This window comes from Prorops nasuta, unplaced genomic scaffold (genome assembly GCF_024137725.1).
Source record: "Prorops nasuta isolate Cenicafe-Biocafe unplaced genomic scaffold, Cenicafe_Pnas_1.2 PNAS00032, whole genome shotgun sequence".
Taxonomy (NCBI): domain Eukaryota; kingdom Metazoa; phylum Arthropoda; class Insecta; order Hymenoptera; family Bethylidae; genus Prorops; species Prorops nasuta.
The window spans coordinates 529,103-554,529 of record NW_027116829.1 but is presented as its reverse complement, the minus strand read 5'-3'; the positions used below and the strand labels follow the sequence as shown (position 1 = coordinate 554,529).

The 25,427-nt window shown below is 46.0% G+C and overlaps 1 protein-coding gene across 7 annotated transcripts in view; it reads left to right on the top strand.

Moving 5' to 3' along the window:
- LOC136783148 (protein groucho-like) overlaps positions 1-25,427 on the top strand; it is a 148,401-nt gene that overhangs the window by 112,876 nt on the left and 10,098 nt on the right. For 5 of the 7 annotated variants that reach the window (XM_066743041.1, XM_066743040.1, XM_066743044.1 and 2 more), the window contains 3 exons: positions 7,895-8,032; positions 12,191-12,488; positions 17,131-17,156. In XM_066743041.1, coding sequence (XP_066599138.1) covers positions 7,895-8,032; positions 12,191-12,488; positions 17,131-17,156 — 462 coding nt within the window. The remainder of the gene's footprint in view (positions 1-7,894; positions 8,033-12,190; positions 12,489-17,130; positions 17,157-25,427) is intronic. The other 2 variants (XM_066743043.1, XM_066743042.1) reach the window with 1 other exon arrangement.

Genomic DNA, 25,427 nt, shown 5'->3' with positions numbered 1-25,427 from the left:
GCTCTTTCTCTTTAACTTTTCTCAGCTTCGAGAGTGGATAAGGATAAAATTACTTTGCCTGTGAAATTTCCATTCCGGCACGCGGAATGATTCGATCTCCAGTGTTTTCGAGAGGATGCTTATGCAATTATACATATATATATATTTATGTGTAGGACAAAGTGTCTTTACAATCTAGCATCCGTGAAAAGGTATCCTGTGCCAATGCACTAATTTGCTCGCTCCGCGTCTCTCAAAGATCCCCTCCCCATGCCAAATAATACGGATATCCTTGGCTAAAATTTCCATTGAGATCTCTTTAATTAAGAAAGTTGATTAACGCTTTGTTCATTAGCGTGTTTCAAGTTTTTTTTTTCTCCACTCTTTTCCCAGACGTTACTTTTTCTTGGAGGAATTTTTGAGGGATGGAAGAGAAAATGTGTATATATATATATATATATATATATATATATATATATATATATATATATAGAGAGAGAGAGAGAGAGAGAGGAGGAAGTGTGCGGCCGTGTAGGATAGTCGGGGATGACGTTGAGAAGGAGTCTCGTCCGTACATGTATGCATGGAGAAGGTATCGAGAAGGAGGGTTGGTAAATGGGGTGAGTCCAGCGACCGGTCCGTTAATGTTTAGCGCAATCAGCGATAATGGCGGTCTATGGCGCGTTTAATCAAGGCAGCAGCCCGTTGCGGCTTGCGGTTCGAAAGCGGCGGCAGCGGTGGAGGCGATGCAAAGGAAAGGGTCGAGAGAGGGAGTCGGGAGGAAAAGGGGTTGTAGGAGGGAGGATATATCAGGTGAGCTTAGTGGTCTGCATTGGCCTTGCATCACCTCGACCAGAGTGGCCAATGTGCGCGCAAGCACACCTCCGCACTACACAAGCCCCTTTCGGTCCCTTTCGACCCCTCCAGACCCCTCCAGACCCTCTACCACTATCGCTTCTAATACTCCACCGCTGCTCCCTTTCATCCTCTTCCTCCTCCTGAAAGCATCCTGCCTCTGCGGCCACACCGCGGCTGACTATACGATGTGTGCGAGTAGCCGCAACCTCTCCCCCTCCCCCTCCTCTATGTACTCGCCTTTGCGCGAGATACCCTCCTCCTCTTCCAGTCTGCACAAGAACCAGCTCTCCAAAGAGTATACACGCCAATCTCATTCGCGGAAGCTTCCGCTAATATTTATCCTTTTTCGCCAAAAACTACTCTCTTCGGTCAATATCTACATATATATATATATATGTGTGTGTGTGTGTGTGTGTGTAGAGGCGCACACCTTTCAAATTCGATTGGAAATTATTCATGGGGCGATTAACCGGAAGCCCTTTATGACGTATCACAGAGGTGAATTAGGGTTAACGGGGGTGGTGGGCCGGGGGCTAATGAAGCCGAAGCGATTACCACTGCGATGCCGTTTCCAAAGCTCTCGTCGTCGCGCGTGGACCAAGCAACGAAACCCACCCTCCCTCCTGTTCAATCCCTTGGAACAACCCCGGCTTATTGGCTCACGCCAGTTTCCTCTTCTAATATCCCGAGTAACGCTAATTTGCCCCTTCTAACCCACTGACACGCACCGATCGATCCATCTCGCCTTTCCTTCGCCATCCGAAAAACTCTATATAATTATACTCATGCACCTTAGACTTTACCTCCCAATCAACCCTCTACGGAAGCTCGCTCGAGAAATATACACTCCCTCGCCCTTTTGCTTCCTTCATCCAGCAATATTCTCCTGTCGCACGGTACTTAAACCCCCCCCTCTGGTATCTCTCAATGTATTCGCGGAAATAATTGGTTTATGAGAAAGTTGCCTCGTAAAATTAAAGGCGAAGTTTGCTCGGCGAGATATATATATATATATATATACCGGCAGGATAATTCCTTATTCCCAGTGGATTCTCCGTAGGGTTGTTCGTCGCGTTAAGTTGCACGAGCGTGGGCGGAAGAAATTTGTCGTGGAACTGCGCGCGCGCGTTCGCTAGGGGAGATGAAGTATGGTAGAGAGAGGAGGGGAAGGCTTTTCAATCGAACCGGAGTGGCTGAGCATCGCGATATTGGCTGGCCGATAATAGACGTGTTGCGGCACGGTATCGGACACCCGGTGCATTCGAGTATCGGGATATCTCGGATCTTCCGCCATCGCTATCACGGATAGCTCGAGGAGATTGGTGGTGGAGTTGAAAAAGAGAGAGAGAGAGAGAGAGAGAGAGAGAATAAACGTAAGGAGTGAGAGATTCGAGTGCTGAGGCAGCACTCCGACGTTCAAACATCCAAACATCCCGATCTTTCGCCGTCTGTCAGGTCCTCGAAACCCCCGGGACTCAAGGGCCACTTATCCACCCCCACAACCACCCCTGGCTTCAGCAGTGAGACCACTTCTCCAGCCCGACACATCCCCTTTTGCCCGTTTCACGTAGCTGGCAACAGTAAGCGACGTTGCTGACGGCAATCCTCCCTCGCTCAGCCATCTACTACCCCCTCCCCCACGCAGCTCTGTCCCCATCATACCCATATCACTCTCCAATCCCCCCTCCCACACCAATATCCATCTCTCCATACAACTCCGCTATGCTATTTCCCAGTCATACACATATTTCAACGTTTCCCTCCCCATCCTTTTCCTCCACCACCACCACCTTTTTCCCTTATCCAATTCCACTTATTCTTGTCTTCATAGATTTAACCCCACACACACGCGCGCACGCTGACAGTGAAACCAGCAGAAACACACAGCTTTTCTCTCTCCCTCTCTCATTCGCGACCGAAGGAAACTCCCATCCCTCAACGATAAGCTCCTTTCCATCTGTTCGATTTCACTCGTTCCAGATCCATCGAGATATATATATATATATACATGCGCGTCGTATTCCGAGTGTGCAGTATACGTAGAGGTATAGGTGTATAGAGGGAGATACCGGATCCCGAGAGAGGTTTACTCCCTCACTAAACATCAGCGACCACTCCAAGTCAGTCTAACCCCGCCACGAGGAGCAACCACGATGAACCGTCGAATTGATTGCAGCCTGTTTACCCACCTCCAACCTTCTCACATAATGGTTTCGGGTCCTCCTCAGAGATTGCCCCCTCTCTCTCTCTCTCTCTCTCTCTCCCCCCCCCCCCCCCTACTTTTGAGCCCCCGAGGAGCTAGAACTCGAAAACTCTGTAGTAAATTACACGCGAAGATCGAACGTTACACCCAGTTTTCCTCCCCTCTTAGATCCATTTATCATCCCGCAAATTCACTATCATTTCTCTCATCAACCGGAAGCTATTTGTACCTTCTCCATACCTTCCTCCCCATCGCGCGCATCCTATAACTCTCGTCAAATTTTACAATCAACCGCATCTCTTCTCTTCCTCGCCCGCTCCAATTTTTTCCAAATGCCAAAAGTTGCCTCCCGCGCCATCGCTCTCCTATTTCCCTCGCTAATCGGAACGATCCGACGATTAAATAATATAAATATCCTATATACACTGGTTCATATATAGGCATATACAGCTGTTCATCGTGCTATCCGCAGCGCAAAGACGAAAATGCTCATCGAACGTACGCTATAGCGATTATCGTCCAAACAATTTCTTTTTATCCCGATAAATCGTTTAGCTTCAATTTTATACCGCTCGCTCGTCAAATCTCTCTTTATCTCCATTTTATATTTTTTTTCCTTGCTTTTCGCGCGAGATCTGTTAAAAAGGAGGGCCGGGGAGGGTGTTGAATGTTTTAGTCGGGAGAAATATCGTGCACGAGCGCGCACGACCCTCGCTATTATGCGCGCTGGAGCGTGCACTGAACTCTCGCGGATATTTTTAATTCCGCGCAAATAACGAGCTCGCGCGCGCGACCACGGCTTTCGTCCCGTAGCCTCTCACCCCGACATACACATAGACTCCCCTGTGTATGCTCGTGTGAAAAACAGAGAGAGAGAGAGAGAGAGCGGGAGAGAATCGATAGCTCAGTGCGAGAGTGTTCAATGGCGCAGGTTTTTATTCAACGTTGGATATTCATGCGCTCTCTCAAACATTTTAACCGGAAATTTATGCACTTTGATAATCCGTGGATATGTTTTTACCCATTGAAATATCAGTGGAAGAGGAGGAAAAAAAACATGGCTAATAATGGGCGAGCACACGCGAGGAAAATTCTATGTTTTTCGCCCGCTCGAGCATCCCTTTTTAACGTTGCACCTGGCAAATTTTTGCATCGATGTTTTTCGCCTGATAAAAAATCACGCTCTGAGATTAAAATATATCATATCCCTGTTTGAAACCGTCCGAAATTGCGGTTCAAGAATATCGCGTTGATAGTGGCTGGCGGGATGAAGGATGAATTTTTAACGGCGGCTCGCTCGCTCGAATAATCCAAGTTAAACAAAAAAAAAATGCGACGATCTCGCCGAACGGAGGTTTTCGACGAGTGGCTGATTTTTGATGAGATTAGCGAATGAAAGTCGATGCACGTAGAACGGCCGTTCCGCGATTGGTCGTAACATAATATATCGCGTTGTTTGGGAATCGATTGCTGGCGAAAAGAGTGGAGTCTCTCGGTTTGGCACACGCGTCGCATGACGAATGGCCGTTCGGAATTTACGAGTCGGTCGGATGCGGCTAGTTCGAAAATTGCTCGGATAAATATTACAGCTGCATGGTACCTATATATATATACAAGACGGATAAAAAGATGGCGAATTCGAGAGAGAGAGAGAGAGAGAGAGAACGCTCTCCGGGAACCGTTGTCGCTCGGTTAATTTTCCAGACATCCAAGTTGCGCGCGATTCCGATGCCGGTCACGAACGAGCCTTGCCCTCAAAACTTCTACCGGTGCAATATCCACTTTCCTATCTTGCCAACGCGTAACGCGATACGTCCCAGCGAGATACTAGCTGTATCGAACTAACAATTTTCTGGAAACGGCGACAAGAGAGACGAAAAAGGATATATATATATATATACACGACACGACTTTGAACGCGTATAGGAAAATCTCACGTGCATTTGGTACACGTGCTCTCTCTCGTATGTACCACACGAAGGTTATTGGGATTACAGGGGGACCGGCGAGGAATTGCAAATCGGCGTGCAAGAGTTTACCAGAAAGCAGGGAATTAGCTAACACTCGAGGTTTATTCGCTCGTGCAGCATAATACCCGGACCAAAGTCGGACACTCCCGACGTTGCTGTTGCTGCTGCTGCTGCTGTCCTCGTTAGGGAGAGTAACCGACCGTTTTCCCTATATATATATACTTCTCTCTCTCTCTCTCTCTCTCTCTCTCTCTCGCCGCCACCGACTCTTCGGCTCGGGTCAACCTGGCTTTGTTGCCACAAACTTTCCAACGCCGACCGCACTCCCCTAACTCCACAATTAAATACGGCAGCTTCGCTAAGAGCACCCTTTCCCCTCCCTCCCCCTCTCACCCACAATAGTATACATGTATATATAGACGCAGAGCATTTCATTGCAACTGGAAATTCTAGCGTAACGCCGTGGGAAATAATTTCGTTATTTTTCACGTTTTACGCCTTTCTTTCTCCTCGCGTATATAAAATAATAATAAGGAGGAGGAAAGGCGAACTTCCGGTTCTGGGCGAGAGTCAGCGCTCGCAGTTTTTCTTTATTGTGCGTGTGTTTTCCTCGACGCGCGCTTATTCGGCTTTAAGCAAGATTAATGATACTTATAAGGCCACTCATCGAGAAAGTTATCATTAATTGGACGGGCGGCTGAAAGCGTGAAAGCCCCGGGTGTTTCGAGTGTAAACATGGCAAGTTTCGACCGGTAATTGACACGGCCGACAGAGCGGAGAGTAATATCTTCATTAAAATTTGCTCGCGGAAAGCGTAAAATACTCATCGTCAACCTGGCGGCGTAACAGAGAGCTCATGCATATGTATCTACGTGCGGGGATGGAGAGATGCACTGCGCACACACGCGCGAATGCAACACGGATAGAGTCCAGCTGGTTGGTACGGGTACATGCATACGTATACTACTGCGAACGCGTTGTGCTCGCGGATGGCTCGGCTCATTTTCGCGTACGTTATAATTAGTGGCTTAATGACTGGTACTCCGAGGGCGTCGGCTAATTAAAACAACTTCTATCCAAACCACCTATACCCTGCACGTTCGCCAGGTCGCTCGTCTTCTGCCCCGCGTCTTCATCTCTCTTCTTCTTCTTCTTCTTTTTTTTCTTTCTTTCTTTCTTTTTTACCCACTTTTTTCCTCGTAACTTTTATTCCGCTTCACTCGACTCGCGGGGAAAACTCGCCACGAGCAATTTCAGTGGCTGCGATATTTCAATTAGCATCCTAGGCTCCCCTTTTTCAGCAACGGAGCTCGAAAGAGTGCCCGGGAAGGGTTGGAGGGTGGGGAAGGGGGGGGGAGACGTTTAAAAGCCACTGAGTTTACATACCCACGCCTATTCGTGCTTCCGGCTGATCCACCGATCGTCCACTTCCGCCTCTCTGAGCGTGCGACTTCCTTCCAAATAAAACAGCTCGGGCTTATAATATGGAAAATGATTCGCGCGCGCGAAATCTTTGCGCTATTTTATTCTCTCTCTCTCTCTCTCTCTCTCTCTCTCTCGACGGTGCTGCGTGGCTTTCGTCGCCTCTCCTCTCAAGTATTACAGAATTTAACATTTTCCCAGCGACGATGTTGAAGCAGGAAGCAGCGGTGTATCGATCCACCCCGCTAAATTGTCCCGTTTGCCCGTGCAGCTATCGCCGCGAGAGGCCAGTTTCGTTATTCAGAGGCAAATATTACAGCCGCGAGTGTTATTCTAATTTAAGCCATTGTTAACGCACTCACTCGTTTCGTTGATTCAATCGGGAGGTTAATAAATTCCTAATTATACTTGCGCGAAGCATTGCTAATTCAAAGGGAATCGCCTATAAACTATATTATATATTTTGTACATATGTGCAGTGTACGCGCTGTACATTTCCGTAGCTCGATAAAAATAATTGGAAAGTTGTGCAAAACTGCATGGGCCGTGCAATCAATCGCGTTATTTCGTTTTCGTTTATCTTTCCACGTTAGCTCCATGTTATTGAAATATTTGGCAAAACATTTGTTCGTAGGCAAATATTTATTATTTAATAACGGCAAATAGCGCAGTGCAAAAATGTTGACGCAATATCAGCGTAACGGATATTTGCAAAGGCCACTCCGTCGTCGTCGGTGCGTAAATAGTTAATCGTTATTTGCATAATGTATACTCGCGTTCCACTTGTTTTTCTTGCCAATCGAGAAGGAAGTTAAGGATATCGCCGAGCACACACACACACACACACACACAATTAAAGGTGGAGAGGAGTGCGTCGCGACCGATGGACGCTGGCTCTTCCGTTTTTTGTCAAAGAGGAGGAGAGTGGGAGAGAAAATTTCGAGTCCGAGTCTTTCCTGGCACGAAGTTAATTTCCGGTGATATTGACTGCTCGGTGATTGGCCTGGCCGCTGCCAAGCTCGTGCGGATTTAATTTAATTCCTGTCAGTCTCGGTTGGCCTAAGGGCGTCGTAAACACCCTCGACCGGTTATCTCGCATCTGCTATATTCTGCCATACAGGTAGTTGCGTCCGCAGTAAGGGCGCGCTAAGACAGCCCTTACCTGTTGTAACGATCGAGAAACGAGCGCCTTGGGCCATTCGCGAAAGAACTTTCGATCCACTCCATTCTACGCAATATACAATACTGTTGGACGCGCGCGCGCACTATATACCGCTATAAATTATTCAACATCCCGAAATATAGCCTGATTTACATCTCTCTCCTCGCTCCCCCTCGCGCTGTCTTTCTATCAGTCATTACCTCGCGCACCACCTTAATTGGCGCAACAATTCAATTACATACTTTTTCATATATAGAATATATCGTTTATAATCCCTTTGCGTGCCATTTCTCATTACAGACGGAGATCGCCAAAAGGTTGAACGCCATCATCGGTCAGATCTTGCCGTTTCTATCCCAGGAGCATCAGCAGCAGGTCGCCACGGCAGTCGACCGAGCCAAACAAATCACCATGAGCGAGCTGAATTCAATCATCGGAGTAAGTCGATTTACGCGCTTTATCCCCTATAGAATAGCCTGTAATTTGTAATAGACAACTGCACCGTTTAAAATTCCCCGCGATCTATCTTCATCGGGCACGAGAATATAATTGCCGAGAGAAAGTTTCGCGCAGGAATGTTCATCGAGTTTGGTCGATGCTCGCGCGCAGTAGTCGGGGTGGGTATATATATACTGCGGAGAGCTGGATGATTCGATATTTTTAACGAGTCGAATGAGAACCGCTGGCGTTAAGGGAGGAAGTCGATGCAGAGCCGAGGAATCCGAAGCGGCGGGGACGGATGGATACGATCCCGTTGAATCCCGAATCCTCCTCAATATTGCTCGAGCACTCAATTTCCTCCCTATTAAGCCGCCAGCTTCTCTCTCCAGCCTCATCCCTCCGGATCCTTAAGGGGGTTGGCTTCACCTCACCCCACCCTACCTCGAATCTTATCCCGGAGTCTTCCTACACTACCGGGCTTCTGGTCGGATAGGTTATAGTGTTATGGCGCACGAGCACCGACTAATCAGCATTCCTATACCTCCTACACCCCCTCCGTTCCTCCCTCCACCCCACCACATCCCATAGCATCCCTTCCTCTCACGAAACTTGCTCGGTTCCGCGGCGTTGTCGGACTACGTGCGGCAAATCCTTAGCAGCATCCCAGAATTCCCCTCCCTCCAAACCAAACCAAACCAAACCATCCTCGTCAAATCCTTCTCAGATATAGCTTCGGATATGCTATTATATACATGGTATACACGTAGCATATATACCGACGCGCGCTTCAGTCTCGCGATGAAAAAGCCCAGCTGCAAGCACTGCTCCTCCACCATCATCCCCCGTGCTTTTTCCCTAAGGGACTCCAGACATAAAGGCGCAAAACTTCCCGAGATTCCGAAATGAGAATTTATTCGACGGATTTTCCGCCAGACTGGTTACAATAATAATAAATACAGGTCGATGTTAAATATTTAACCGGAAACGCCTGCGTCCTACATTTTTTAAAGGATAGAGCTTTTACGCGAGCTTTCTTCTTTCTTTGTCCGAAAAGAGAGGATTCTCTCGGTGGTTCTTTTATTTATTTCTCCAGCCCGAGCGAAAAGCTCGTTCTCGTCCAGACTTTTTTTAATAAATCATTCGGTCACGCCAAATTTGCTTCATTATTATTGTTCTTCTTCTTGTCGTGCATGTTATACCGTGGTAAATTGGAAAAAGTTTTTCTCTTTTTCCTTTTTCAAACGAGGAACTGTGATTTCTTTAGGAGAAAAAAATAGGAGAGAAATACACGTCTTTTTGACCGAGAGTTCATCGCGGTCTAGATTTTTCTCATTAAAAAGCGTCTATTGAAGCTGCCGAGGAGTGGAGATTCGTATCGCTCGAGTATATTTGCAAAGTTCCCCTCGTATGAATGCCCCCAATCTCGGCTGACTGAAAATCGCAGAAGTGTTGCTGACATTCTACGGCTGAGAACGCTTTCGAGGCGTCAACGACACACGCGATATGAAAAGGGGGGTGGTGGTGGGGTAGTGGAGGAGGAGAAAGTTGAGAAAGAAGAAGATGAGGAAGCTTAAGTCGGTCCTTATGCTATCTTCACGGCTAGTCGAGTCAGCAAGCGTCGACGAAACTGCTGAATTTCAACCCTCGCTAAATTCCGCTTTCCTTATTTCTATCCTATCTTACAAATTGCCCCCCCCCCCCTCTCTCTCTCTCTCTCTCTCTCTTTCCCTATGATGTATATTACATATACGCGTATTTTTATATTCGATATTTTCCGCACTCTTTCACATTCTCGGATTGACCTTTCAGCATGCTCCGCCTCGCGACTCTGGATATATTTTTAAACGCGTGGTAGAGTTTTAGAGAAGAAGAAGAAATGCGCGCGCGCGAAAGCAATTTTTCTTTTTCATCGACGCAATATAATCGAGTTATTTTTTCATAAATGCTCGCGATATCACATTTTGATATATGTAATAATTTGGTCTGACGGGAGAGAGAAGAGTCGGAGCTATTATTCCAGTCCCGCGAGCAGGAGCTTCCTGAGGGTTTCCGGTTTGTAGGATCCTGTCTTGCCAGAGGCTCGAGCAACCACACAAACATCGACTAACACGTGCATGCATGCACCGACGTAGAGAACAGAAGGAAAGCAGAGAGAGAGAGAGAGAGAGAGAGAGAGAGAGAGAGAGAGAGAGAGAGCAGAGCGCGCGTTAGTCGGTGTTTGTGTGTTTTGCGGGTGGCTCCACTCAGACAGCGCCCGACGCGAGCTTATTATATCGTTAAGCCATTTAATTATCTCGGCAAACTACTCCTCGGAATATTCGCCCCGGCCTGCCTTAACGAGTGTACACGCGAGAGGGTGTACCTCGCCATCTCACTTTACCCAATCCCCTTGCCAACTAAACATCACCTGTTACCAACCACCCCACCCCCTTTCACCTTTCACCCTTCGCAACGAGCAAAAACCTTTTTTTTCCATCCGTCCTTTCTACATCTCTTTTACGCTTTACCACCCACCCCACCTCCCTTCCCTCACCCATAAGCTTTCCCAAATTATCTCTTCCCCGGTTGATTTAACTTTTCTTTTCCTTTTCACCTTACCCCCACACAGTCTCGATATGTGTTCTTCCTTTGATACATGCACAGTCTCCTTCAACGGTGCGAAAATTCATTTCTCCACCTCGCTCTGAAATTGATTAGAAATTTGTCTTTCTTCTCGATTCGACAAAGCCGCGCGTCCTTCCGAAACATCCCATCATCGTCCCTCCCTCTTTCTCGCATTTTAGCACGCCTTTCTCACCCTTGCCAGATACTTTTATACCCTGTCTCCCACTAAGTAATTCACTTTTCCTAAATCGTTTTCCGTCTTGTCCATCATTTACCGTCTCCCCCCTTCCCCTCCCTACGAACGCTTGTTTATATTCCTTCGCGCGCGTACCCCGTACCTTTTCCCATTTCTATTCCTCCTTATTTCACCCTTTTTTTTTCATTTTTAAATTTGCCTCGTCATTCGGTTTTGACGGACAGAGCTCTTTGTTTCACCCTTTATTTTTTGTTTTTCCTTTCAACGCATTATAGACTGGAATGTGTATACGCGAAATGCTTAATCTTCTCAAAGTTCGAGTATCCCCCTCCCTCCTTAATAAACATTTTTAAAATTCAATTGCTGCAATTTTATTTATCTCAATTTTAAAAGTCACAAGTTTGACAGTGTAGCCAGCGACGCGTATACATCGACCTTTGTTATTGTTCTGTTTTGAAGCAGCGCGCGCGCGCGCGCGGCAACGCTGTTCGTTTAGTCTCTTTGTTATCAGTCTCTAGTATAAGTATGTACACCGTGACCTTTTCCAACGTTTCTTTTACGCTTGACAGTAGAGTGCGGTGCGTTTTAATAGTGCGCCTGCCCGTGTCCGGGGAGGAGAGATTCTTCGTTATTACTTTTATTTTAGCATGTCGCGAAAATCATAAATCGTACAACGCGTTGTTAATAGTCGGTATTAGTGTTTTACGTTGCGCAGGCAGATAAGTTGGAAGTGAATCGAAAGACCGCAGTTAATTTTTTGCCAGTGTTAAAATCTCGGCGATCGTGCTTGTGACCGCAGTGCCGGAATTTATTTGTTTATTTATACGCCCTAGACGCGAGTCCACGTTCGGTAAACAAACTCGGCTAACGAAGCTGTCGCGCACGTACAAGACAGGATCTGGTATGGTTGCTTTTCGCCAGTATCTGTTTTTAAACTCTCTTCCCTCGAGTGGTCGTTGAAGCTTGTAAACAAGCTCGCGTTTTTCGAACGGATCGACCAACGTGAATTTTTTCTTCCTTCTTGGAAATCGGAAACGTCAGTGATGCAATAGCCTTTCTCTCTTATTAAAGGTAAACATAAATAAATAAATCATTGTCCATTGAAGATAGAGCGCGTCCATGAAGCAATAGTATATTTATTCAGCGTACCTTCGTAACTTTCTTCCCATCAATTATATTAACGAGAAACGTGATATTTATTTCGTACAAATTGAAAACATTTCCTGCTTATGCGAGAGTTGTTTGAAAAAGTCAATGTAGAGTAGAGTGAGGAAATAATTTAAATAAAAGGATGTATCTTAAATATATAAATGACGCATCATTTGTGTGATTCTATGTTATTTATTTTATTTTAGGATTTTTCTGTGTTACAGCAACAAAGGCCAGATTTGCCTAGATTGTTGCAACAAATGCACGCCCAACAGCTTCCACCAGGTGCCGCGATGGGTCCACATCCCGGTATACCAGCGTTACCAGGTTTGGGTCCAGGGGCAGGATTACCCGTTCCAACCTCGGCGTCCGCAGCCTTGCTGGGACTCGGTTTACCTCCCGGAGCTGCAGCTACTGCAGGTGGAGCCGCGGCACATCCACTCTCCATCCTCGCCAAGCCTGACCTTCATCGTGGACAGCCGGAGGACCTGAAACCCAACGGTGGTGAGTCTTTTCTTCTTCTTTCCATCCAAAAATTCAACGCTTTCAATATTTTTCTCTCGCGATTTGGATACCGCAAGGGAGAAGACACGTTCCAAACGCTTTACTTTCCGAACAAAACGCGTCATTGGCATTGAAACGCTATTTAATGTAGAAAAATAATCTGTCATCAAAAGACTCTTGTGCCTTTGTTTAAATGCACGCGCGACTATCGGCGCAAAATACGCAGAATTGCTCGGTAATTGACGCTTGCCAATAATTGGTTTTTTTGCGTAACTGATCCGATACCGAAACTAGAACAAGCTGGAAAACTCGATACAAACGGTTGTACGCATCTCAATCTCGCTGATCGATAACTAGATCAAGAGTAGCAAGTTCTGCTACCGTATTTAACTAATCGATCGGCAAAATTTCCCCTTGCATCGTCCAACTTGACCATTCAACGCTTTAAATTCTTCGAGTTCTCCCCCTCTCTCTCTCTCTCTCCCTCTCCCTCTCGGATAATGTGATTAAAAATAATTCCGCAGTGAATAATTTGTTTGCGACTCAGATAAGTTAAATGCGTTGCTCGATGTTTTCACAAGTAATTGTAATCGTGTTTCGTGATTTATTGTGACGGAGACTTGTCTTGAGAACGAAATTAGTTGGATAAAAAAAAATTTAAAGATTTATCCACATGTATATTTACACGCGAGGCCCGTGAAAAAGCGCAAAATGATAGTCGATAGGCCATTTTCCATTACAGACTCGGTAAATATCGTATTCGAATAAATAAACAAAGTTGATTATTTATGGTATTAACAAGCGAGAGTAGATATATTTTTTCTGGGCAGAATTTAATAAGGTTGAAGAATGGTTTGAGTACGGTAAGCGTGATAGCGATAGTGTGTCAAAGGGGCAAAAACTGTAGGAGTAGTCGGATAGAGATAAAAGGGAGAGGGTGAGAGGGGGTGGGAGGCACATAAGAGGTTAGCTTGGATGGAAGCGATAGTATCAGATTTTTTGCAATCCCCTACGGAAAAAAGTACAGAAATGGAACACGAGGGGCTGAAACGACAAGTACATATATATCAAATGGGGGCCGAAAGGTGCCAGTGACGTGAACGATCGTGCTCCCAGCCAAGAATTCGCCTGCAACCCTCGATCTTGACCTCAAAGATCCTCTTCTATCCCATCCTCCCCGCCCGCCATACAAACACGTAGAGAAAGCAGTCGAGAAGCTTCTCACACGATGACAAAGAGTTTCAATCGTCTTTCCTCTTTATCCTCCTACCCCCTCCCATCTGTCCATCTTTCTCTCGTATTTTCATCAATTTCACAACTCAATCTCTCCCTCTCTCTCATCCTATATCAATCTCTCGAAAACTGCTACTAAATAGTGTGTATACAGAGGGTAATTTGGCCCATCCCATTTTGGAAGGAGACGCTAGCCAAATACGTTCTAGTAATATTTCTCCCTTAATTAAAAATCATAACCGTAGACTTTACTTTGACCGAGCTCTCGAATCTTCGGAGCGAATATATCGACTATTAGTTGCAAATCTTACATCCATGCCGTGCTTCCCTATTAGGTTTTACTACTTTCACTTTAACTTTGGATCTCTTCAGGCTTTGACTTTGAACCTTAACTAGAAACTTTACCTCCAGGACTTGCCTGTCAGACTTCAGCTTGGAGGCTCTGTAAGCCCCCACTTTGGATTTTCCTTTGGAATCTCGCGAGATTAACAGAGCTCAGCTAATTTACCTCTGTTTGATCTTTCATCGGGCAAATCGAGTTAATGATTCCACTCGATTTCTGCCCAAATTTTTCCCTCTTTTATGTATATACCGCATTTCGTTGCGTATGTAGCATCCGCCCTACCACAGCCGCTACCTCTTACAACGAACACGCTATATCTTTCGCGTTATTCTCCTTTTTTGTCTCTCATTTTTTTTCCCAACCTGACATCTCGCTTCGTGTCCTCCATATTTCTACCACTCCTTTAACTCCCCTCGCCTCTCCTTCCTCCCCCTCGAGCCTCTCGGCACACCACTCGGAATTCACTCTCGACGCGAGAGCACTTTGGAGGCTCCCCCTCCCCCCCCCCCCCCCTCCACGCCACACCCTACCGGCACTTCTGGTCTAAATGTGTTATCCATCGAGTGCAAGCCAAGCTTGTTTCAACCTCGTTTCGTGTTTTCCTAACCGGCGGACTCCCTTAATGAAATACCAAGGCCCGTGAATGATTGCCCATCGATCCCTGGGTTCCCTCGGGATTTCCTTTTTCGCCGCCGACACTCCATCCTTGCCTACAGCAACAACGTTTCATCGTCCAATCAAATTGAGTCGATGGGGACGAATGAAACGCCTCGGTGGCTCCAGCCAACGTTGAGTAAACCCGCTGTGGATATTCGAATTATGTAAGAGGGGGAGGGAGGGAATACGGGGCCATATGAGATACACGCACGAATGCTAGGAACAAAGTAGGGGTTGAAAAGGAGAGAACGATAAAAGGGGGCCGGAGAAACAATTCGCCAGGGTAATCTAGCGGAAAGTAGCAGGGAAGAAGTTTGAGACATCGGCAATGACACGATGAGACTCTGACTCGCGATAAGAAATCAGATATACGAGCTATTAATACACCCACTATGCTCTCGTCGATTGCGCGATTCTCCTCTATGGAACCAAAGAAACTAATACCTTCTCTGTGATTCACTCTTATATATTTATATATATATATATATATAGATGGATTGCCTCGCTTCAAATTGTGTCGCGAGTAATATGTTTTTTTCATGTATTCTCGAACGTTTCTACTTTCCTCCCAACATCCACGGTACTCATCGTTGCGATATATCGGTCGGCGAAAATAAAATTTATTATTGGAGCTTTTGCATGATGTAACATTAATTCGTAGATTTTGCGTCCTATCTTTTATGGCTTTTTATCATTGCACCGCTATTTATTAGCCATTTGAAAAGAATATATTCGAGAGAGCAAGTTGTTCCCCTTTCGTTCCGCTAGATTGCCTCGCCGAATTGTTTCTGGCCCGTTATCGTTCTTACGTTATATCCCTCCTTGGCATCACTCGTGCGTGTATCTCGGCCATTCCCTGAATTTCACCGCCGCCGCCGCCGCCGCCGCCGCCGCCGCTAGCCACCGAAACGATTACATTTTACCACTCTTTCATTGCCGATTAGAAATCACGTATCGTGCTACTTCCTTGCTAAACGAATAACCTCTCCCCTCCCCTCTATTCGCTGCCAATTCCGTATATAGCTTCTTCCTAATAACCGAGTGCCATGCAATTTTTCTAGTTATGCGTCGTGAAAAATAAAACAGACCTACCAACACGCTATTTATCTCTCCATATATGTAACAAGAATAAAGGCGCAATAAAATGTTAGAAACACGTTTGAAACTTTTGTACCGGTTTGTCTTGGGAGATTCTGTTTCTTCGTCCGTCGATGCTGTTATATGGTTATCGTTGGTTTTTTCGGTAAACAGTCCACGCGCTCAGGGGAAAAGTTGTTTCCAGGCCGGTGAGAAGCAGCGTGGGGGAAAGGAGGGGCAGGGCGCGCGACGCATTTGATGATATTTGCTCTTGGATCGACATTAAATCGAGCGATTAAATTTATTAGCGCCCAGGCCACGCTGGCTCCTGGCTCCTGGCCTACTTAGTAATCGAATATAATTCGTGGAGAGGAGAAAAGTAATTAAGCGAATATAAGCGGAAATTCTGGAGCGAGCACTCGACGAATGTCGGCCGAGTCGTTTGCGTCGCTGGCGAACGACCCCTTTGCGCTTTAGTAGGAAATTATGCGCGCTCTTCCGTGTCCGTTTACGAGTTAGGGGTGGCTCGACCTCTGAGAAAATAGCACGGTCCAAGAAGTATCGTACTGTGGGAGGAGGGGCAAAAGCCTGGCCTGGGGCTTCTTCCTCCGCAAAAATTGAGAGGAAAGTGGAGACGGCAAGAAATATCCAAGAGGGTGGAATATGATAAAGGATGGAGAAAAATTCTCCGAGGGTTTAATGGAGTTTGAGGATCTTTTTAGGGCTTACAGAGGTTGTAAGATTTTATAGTATTGGAGGAAGAGAGAGAGAGAGAGAGAGAGAGAGAGAATGGAAAAATCGTAGGTGGTGTACGCGCAAAGGGATGGCCGGAAGATTAAGGGGGGAATTGTGAGATTTTCAGGGCTGTGATGAGCATTAGCGGATTTTACGTCTGCTCGCTCGCGCGCGCGCGCGCGCTCTTCTGCTACCAAGAATACTTACCTTCATCCCCAAATGCCATCGTACGTTTCTTCTTTCCCTAACCTTCCAACCATCATCGCGCTAATCATTCTCCTCCTACATATATATATATATACGCGCACCACCCCGAGCGAGATAGGGCTTACACGTATATAACCGAGAGATATGAGGAAATTCTTCCGACCAACACATCAGTAACATACCCTTGCAATTTTATATAAAAACCATAAACTGACCAATGAGAAGCTTTCTGAGAATATATTCCGTATAGGTATTAGCAAAATCGCTTAATGGGCTTCGCGAGAGTATACTCGACGGAATAATTGTTAAATTCTATCATTCCTTTGTAAATCGTATTGGGAAAAGTTAATTATAGTTATTTAATTAGTCTCTTGTATTGCTTTGTTTCAGGATTGAGCTCAGCCGAGGAAAGACACGTGAGTAACCAAATGAAATTTCAATATTATATAAGAACGTATATAAATTTGTTGCACACCAACACAATGACGATGAAGTGAGAATGTGCGGTTATTATATATTTATCAGTATATTATCAGCTTTGTTCGTCGTTAATGTTTGTAGTTTTACAGTCCATTGCTCGTATAGGTATATTATAATGCAGCTAGAGGTTTTCACTCGATTGTAATTGTGTCGGTGTACTCGAGAGGTCTTTATATGCACATATATATGTGTGTGTGTGTGTGTGCGCGAGACGAAGAAGAGAGAGAGAGAGAGAGAGAGATAGGATTGTTGCGCGTGCTCGTTAAGTTTAAGTGGTTATAAATAAAGCGCCGCGCCGTCTGCTTTGGAGGTAAGTGCGATTGGAGGAATCCAATGCATTTTGCGAGAGGATATATAATCCTTAACGCGAGTGCGCCCGCCACTTAAGCCGGCGCAATTACTTGGCGGAGCTACAACTACGATCCTTCATACTCGTCTTAATCCACCGAGCCTAATCCCGCCAAGCTAAATCGCTTCTCTCGGTGGCTTTCTCCAACTCTATGCAACAGGCCAGTTAACCGAGCGCAGCACCATCGTCGACCCGCGATACAAATTGTATCTTCATCTACATATTCCAATAATAGCGCAACAATCAAGCGTTTAGTTGAAATTTACAATTTTACGCGTTCTAAAAACATTCATAAGCAATCGTTATTTTTGAAGAATACATCTCTATACGGTGTAGAATGATAAATATTTCTCGTTTATATACGTGCTTTGCCAAGTAGTCGTAGGAATCGGGTTTTATATTCCATTCTCGTGTTGAATTGGGAAACAGAGCGAGAGCGAGAGCGAGAGGGAGAGAGAGAGAGAGAGAAGGGGACGCGAATTAAAAAGAATAATTTTATCCCAAGTTTTATCACTTTGGAGAATCGTCGTTTCATAAAAGTTTGATATGTATTTCTCTGGCAGTAGAGCATCGTGATTTCAGAAGGCATCGTAATCCGAAAGAGGGGGAGCGGCAACGACTCTGGGGGCGCGTAAAATTTCACCTCGTAAAAGAGATTAGACCGCCGTTTACGTACGGCGTATTGAGCGGGGGTGGCATGGGGTTTTAAAGGGGTTGAGAGGGGTGAGGGGAGTTGGACGGAGCTTCAACTGTGGAATGGACGTAAAAGCCCGAACAGTGGAACACAGGATCGTAAAAAGCTCGTCGTCAAAAGCACTGCTACCTGCCTCTCCCTCTTTCACCCTCTTTCACCCTTAACCGTTCCTCTTTCCAGGCCAGGCTGGCAAGCATAAAGCACCTCGGCGCAGAGCGCGTTTATTAAAAGCGCTCTGGGGAGACAAAAAAAGTCCTCGAGCTTTTCTCCCTTACTCGCGATCTCTTGTACTACTCTCTACCCCCGACCACTCCCCAATTCTTCCCCACCTACACCGCCCCAACCATCCTGCCTTCCCAACTACCGCCCCCCGATTGGCCAAAGAACCTACGCGAATTAACCCAGAAATCGTTGAAACAAAATTTACAAATAAAACTCCCTTCTCTATATACTGGATCAAGCACCTTTTTCAAAGCTTTATTCCCTCGAGAGTATTAAAAACTTTTCTTTTACGCAAAAAATAAAATCCTTTCAGCGCTCCTCTCGTTATGTTTTCTTCCTCTCCTCTAAATTTCCTTCATTTATTTATTCCCTCTATTTATGTACATCGTGTAGACCAAACTTATATATTTCGTTTATTGCCATTGCTTAATTCACTCGGCATTCGAGAATTCGGAACGCCTATTACTATCTGTAAATGTTTTAGCTATTATATTTGAAAGTATAGGAGCAATTTGCCAGCGGGTACTGCGGTAATTAACGTGTGTTTAATATGCATAATTATTACGGATTGATAATTGATGCCCTCCCTCCCCCTCTCTTCGTTACAACGCAGCGCGTGCTGCAGCAGTGTGCGTGGTAATGAGTTCTCATCTATATTGGCTTTTCTATTTCCACCATGTAACCTCTCGGTACCTCGCCAGCTTTCATCCGTGAAAAACAGAATATAGCAGCTGAGAGATGGAAGCGCGTGTTCACGGGATATCTCTTCCAGAATGAGATTATATAGAGCTATATAAGCTATTTTGTCTCTTCCCTTTTCTCTCTTCCCGTGCTATATATATATATATATATATATATCATATATCGTAAAAAATTTAAATAGAAATACAATCTCTTCACCCCTTGTATAAAAATGAAGAGTTTTTCTTTTGCTATAACGTTGGAATGTTAACGGATATAATATTTGATCGGTAATAATTTATACGAGTAGCAACGAGCAGTGATCACGCAGATATATATATATATATATATATATATATATATGTATTATAGCCGAGTGCGAAATTGAGATATTGAGATTAATGATGATAAAATGGTAATGAAGCGGGTAGGAATAATATTGTCTATAGAGCAGGCGGGTGAGTCCTTTTCGAGGCGATTGCCGTTGGATAGCCGGAATATCTAGCGGCTAAATGTGGCCAAGAACACCATTATCGGGGTTAATATTCCGCGAGCGCGTTTAGAGGTGATTAAACGCCACCAACGAGACGGTAATTCGTTGACCGATAACCTCGCTCAAACGTTTCTAACTGTTGCTGGTTATTGCTGATTATTTCTCGTTACTGCCACCAACCGATTGCCCCTCCTCCCTCCTCGTCCTCAATTTTTGCCCAAGTCGTTAAAACTTTTTAATTATTAATTAACACGCGTATCTTCTCCGTCCCACTTCTCTCTCTCTCTCTCTCTCTCCCTTTATTATCAAATAAAACAGAGGAGAGCCTCATCTCGCACTCCTCGTAATTTCGATAACGCTAAATTCATCGGCGCAATCTCTCGTTTATCTGAAAAATGATGGTTCGTTTCTTTCGGATAAATTCAATGATTTTTTGCGGAATTAAGCGTAGCTAGGGGACGGAACTATTTTTCAACGGTAATGGGTGAAGGAGGGTAGTAGTGGTGGGAGAGGAGGGGGGAGGGAGGTTCTCTCGCATAAGGAAAAAGCTGTCTGCCTGGCTCCCGGGAGTTCCGTTTCTCGAATACACCATTACGGTGCACGATAAAACTTCTATTCCGCTCGATAGCTCGTTACCCAACTGCATTTTCGTGCGCCACGTTGCAATCCGATCTCGCGATTGGATCGACAAAGGTTGACTGTTCCGGGAACGGGGGCGGAAAATCGTTGAGCTTACGAGAGGGTGGGGCGGAGAATTTGCAGATATGCTAGGTGAGTAAAAGGGAGGAAGAGCGAGACACACACATACACACAGGCGCGCGCCGCGTATAAAGGAATGGTGGAGGAGGGTTGGTTGGGGTGTGAAGTGATGCGAGAGAGTTTGCAAGAGAAAGCGAGTAACGGGGAATGCGGAAGAAAGGAGAGCTTGGAGAAACGATGAAAGAGTAGGCAAGAGAGTGGGGGGGGGGGGGGGGGGAGAGAGAGAGAGAGAGCTTCGGGGTTGTGGATGGTGAGGGGATGAAAGCTCCTATCTCAAATCGAAAACCGACGACAGGGAAGAGAATGCGAGTCGTTATTATTCCTGCACCAGTGAGCTTTCTCTCTCCACCTCCACCTCCCGCTGCTGCTGCTGCTCTAACCCCCCCCCCCCCCCCCCCACCTTCTCCCCCTCGGTGTGAGAAGCTTTTCACCTCTCACTACCCCCCCCCCCCCCCTCCCTTCCCCCTCACTCTTCCTCCCTCAATCCTTTCCACAAGCCCCCGAAGCTCTCTTGCTCTTTCGCGACCCGAGAAATATTTCTGCGCGTGTCGCGAGAAGCTTCGCGTAAGCTTTTCGTGCCAAAGAGGAAAAGCTACGCTTGCAAGCTCAGCCAGCCTTTGCCTCATAACGAATTCACAAAACACCCCAAAGCGCCTCACGACGAGACGAATGCGAATAAACGGATGGAAATTTCCCAGTAGCAGAGCAGCAGCACCAGCAGCGAAGAAAACCTCGTATAAAATTATTGTATCAAAGTACGCGTGTGTGTTTCTCCCCTTTTGCATTTATTATCTCCCTTGGTGCATTTCAATTGGTCGAAATTCAATTGGGTGATTGATCGATCGAGTTGAATTGAATTGCATCGAGCGGCAGATGCGTATCGCGCGCCATCGCTGCCGCTGCCTGTTGAATTCGATCCTGCCGGCGAATGTTGAGAGTAAAAACGTTTAGAAATTCTTTCTAATGCGACAGAGAGGGATTATTGAATTAGTCGCTGGAGTGGCTGCGGTAAGTAAGAATAATGATAAAGCGTGCTCGAGGTGGAAAGAGAGGAGAGCCAGCAGCCGGGAGGTAATTGAATTTCAAGATCCTTGCTGATCCGAAGTGGCTGCTGGTGGTTAAAGTGTCGCGAGAACTCAAGAGACTGACTCGTTGAGAGATTCTCCTCCTTTCAACCACCAGCACCACCAGCTCGGTAATTCCTTCGTTCCTATAATACGCGACTTTCCATCGGTGAAACTCTCTCCTTCCTTCAAATTTCTCCGACGACTAATATAGACGGCTCTCCATCCTATCTATATATATATATATATATATATACACGTAAAGACGAATAGTATAATTAAATACAGAATTGATACGAGCCTCCATTCCTCCCTTACGCCTCTTACCTTAAAATAAACACGGTCGAAAAATGTTTTTTTTTTCTTCATAAAATCCAGTAAGTTTATAGTGTCGGGCAGTATCGTCCGTTATCGTGTATATATAATAATAGTTATTACTTGATTTAACCAGAATCACTTGGTTATTTTTCGAGTAGTGGTTTAAAATCGAACCGCACGTATGCACACAGATAGAGACAGAGGAGCTATCGATTCGTCAGAGCTTTACTCCTCGCTTTTTCCTTGCTCTCCGGCCATTTTAGCCAGGGCGGCTCCCCATTGGTCGCGGTGTCCGCGGTGGCCCTCTCTTTTTTTTTCTCTCTCACGCTCTCTCTCTCTCTCTCCCCCCGGCTACTACTACCCTCTGCCACCCCCGTCCATTTTTTAAATCCCATCACAGAGTCGAGCGCTCACCAACGAGCCTGTCGTCCGAAGGTCGGTAAATTAAATCTCGAATAAAGTGCAAATAAACGAGCGCGGGTCCTGGTCGAAAGGGCCGGGAAAAAGCGACAAAAAGAGGGGAAAAAAGAGTGGTGGCTGACGCGAGGAGAGCGAGAGGGTGAAAGGGTGAGAGGGGGGAGACATCGACACGGGCTACGCGAGAGTGTAATTTATTTTAATTAGAGTGGCTGCATTAGGTAAGCGACTGAAGCGCCGATGAAAGGCTTCCAAAAGGTTTCAAAGGGTCGAGAGATCCTGACACTGAGCAAGCCACCCCCGGAACAGACTAATTTCGACTCTGTCAGGGCCTCGTCCTACCATTTTTTCACGCTTCGCTAACATTATAGCTACTCTCCTCCGTCATTTCAATATATATATATATATATACATTTTGTGTCTCTTTTCCCCGTCTCTTCGCCAAGTTAACCCGCCCTATATGTATATATATATATATATATAGGCGAACCAATGAAACTTTCATTCGCCATATTCGATTATAATCCCACGAGCGTACAAACGGACCTCGCGCGCGTTTTTTATAATATAGTAGTGAGCGAAAAGCTGTTATATGTAGATTATTTTGTTTTTTTTTCTTGTAATAATACTCCAATTTCAAACATTTTTCCTATGTATAAGACATAGAGAAAGGGGATTTTGCAAATGGAAGGGATAGGTTGAATGAATCCAGTGTATATGTACGCGAAGCAAGTTCTCGCTGGAGCCGTTTTATGATTCGGCGTGCATTTAACGCGGGGTAGAGATGAGCGGTGAGGGGGGGGGGGGGGAGGGGATGGAGCGGCCAAAGCTTTTTAATAATTTGCCGGCTGGTAATTAGTTCGTAATTTAATGAGGCGGCCGTAAAACCGTGCTCGAGGCACCTACGGCCTGTAATTACTGTTCCTCGTACGTATGTTTTATAATATAATCGCTGGCAGCTCGTCCTTTTCTGCCGGCGTGGCAGCAAGGCATCCCCCCGGCTCAATTTCTCGTGCTCCGCAGAAGCGGGTGGAGGAGGGCGAGGAAAGGCAAGGACCGTGCAGATTTGTTATTAAAACCCACCGCACCCGTGAAATAATGAGCGCCACCGTAAACTTAACCCGTCCATAATTAACAAAAAACCTTAAAAACTTGCCGCCACTGTGGTGCTGCTGCTGCGTTGCTATTGCTGTTGCTGTTGCCTCATCCGCACAGCCTCGCTCCACTTTCCCCCTCCCTCTCCAATCGTTCCCATCGTAGTTTATTATACCATCTCGCCAACTTACTAAATAGCACTAACGATCGTAATACCATCTCGCGGTTATCTCTCGTGCCGAGTACCTGCACCAACTGACCTCTTTCAAATTGTTATTCCTTATTGCACAGCGCCGTTTCTCTTATTCTTCCTTGCGAGATACCGGATGATATTTGCTGTATCAAATTGTTCGAGAGTTTATGAAAAATGTAGTCCTCGGTCGAGAGAGGGAGAGAGGGAGAGTGGGCTTGGGTCTGACGTTAAAGAATGATTGTTTAAAAAATTGCGGGCGAATTGAAGACGGTGCGCTTTCGGCAAGAAAAGACTTTTTAGGTTAGAAGGGAAGTTTTACTCGAAGCGGAGAGTGCGCTCGAAGATACTCAGCTCCGTAAATCACCGAGTCGATTTGCCTCCGCGCGTACCCCTCGCCTCGTTGGCCTCGCCATTAACTGCACTTTTTGCGGCGTGTAACGACCTCCAGCCAGCCACGGTTTACCAAGTCATTCGTTAAGGTCCGCGCGGCTCGGTAATCGCGCGAGAATGTGCTCCACGCAACCCTCTCTCTGCTCCTTACGCTATAGCTCCCTCATTGTTCTCTCCCCCTGTCCTCCACCCTTCGCCACACTCCGACAAGCCCGGATCCTATTTTTCACTCCTTTCGTCATCGACCAAATTGTCCATTTTTCCACCCCCATTATTTTTATATCGCCCCGTTGTATAAATCCACGTCTCTACACCAATTACATGATTGTTTAAACGAGTCTTTCCTGCAGTTCCTATTATATTTTCTATATCCCCACGCCTGGGGTGTGTGTGCCTCGCTCCCCGACAATTTATATATATATATATATCTTTAGGAGAAAATGAGCAATTTTTCACCATGATTTATTATGGTACGAGTGGAAATGACGAGTAAACGCGTGCTTTTCAATTATCACCTCCTCGAGCTTGAAGGCGATAAAAATGTTTTCCCGCGCAAGGATAACGTACAGCCACTTTATGGCAAGCTATTCTGTTTGCTCCTTATTGCAGGCCAGACCCATTTTTCCTCCACCCACTTTTAGCACCAAGAAGTCGTCGACAAGCTTCTCGAGTAGACTTGGCGAAAGCTCCTTTTCTCTTTCCCTCTGAATTATCCATCCTCGTCGGACCTTTTATGGGTCTCTCCCCTTTGAAAAATCGGCCAGCGAGCGAGGAGACTGGTCTCCGCAGCCACCCCCTTATACCCGCCGCCGCCGCCGCCGCCTTACGAACCTTTGACGCGATTCGCTCTCTGATATTTCACGCTCGATCGACCCCTTTCTTTCCACTCTCCAATTTATCTCTGCAGCAAAATAAGCGTGAAATACTCGACACAGGCGAATCTCGAAACACTCGGTGTGTCCGACCCTTCCGTGCTGCGCCGTAGCTCACTAATTTTTCACGATCGATCCTCTCGACAATTAGTTGTATATACACCGTCCTTTCTTCCATGTATATCTATAGCGCTCTTCTTCACCTTACACGCGAAAAGAGCCTAAATTTACGATCACTCGTAATTTTCATTCTCTCATCCCGCCATATGTACAGTTCGTATAATTCCACGAAATTGGATGTACGAGAGTTTGACGAAGACACCAATACACGTGCGCGCGCGCACATTCACACACATGCATGTATATGCACAATCCAGAATCGGAGCATTTTATTGGATTATAATAGGCTGCGCGAGAGTGGATGTTTAATGCCTAATGCGTTTTAATAAATTGATGACAATAATATCGATCAGGTTCGGGTGGAAAAAAAGTATAAGGGGTAGTTGGTTGAGGGGTGGGGTGAGTGGCACTCGACGGGGCGTTGTTGCATAAAATTGTAAAGCCCTGGCGGCGATGGCGACGGTGTCAGTGGCGGCGTCGGGCCGAGATAGCTGCAAACAGAGGCGAGTTAATTTAAAAATGCAAATTCCACCGCGGACG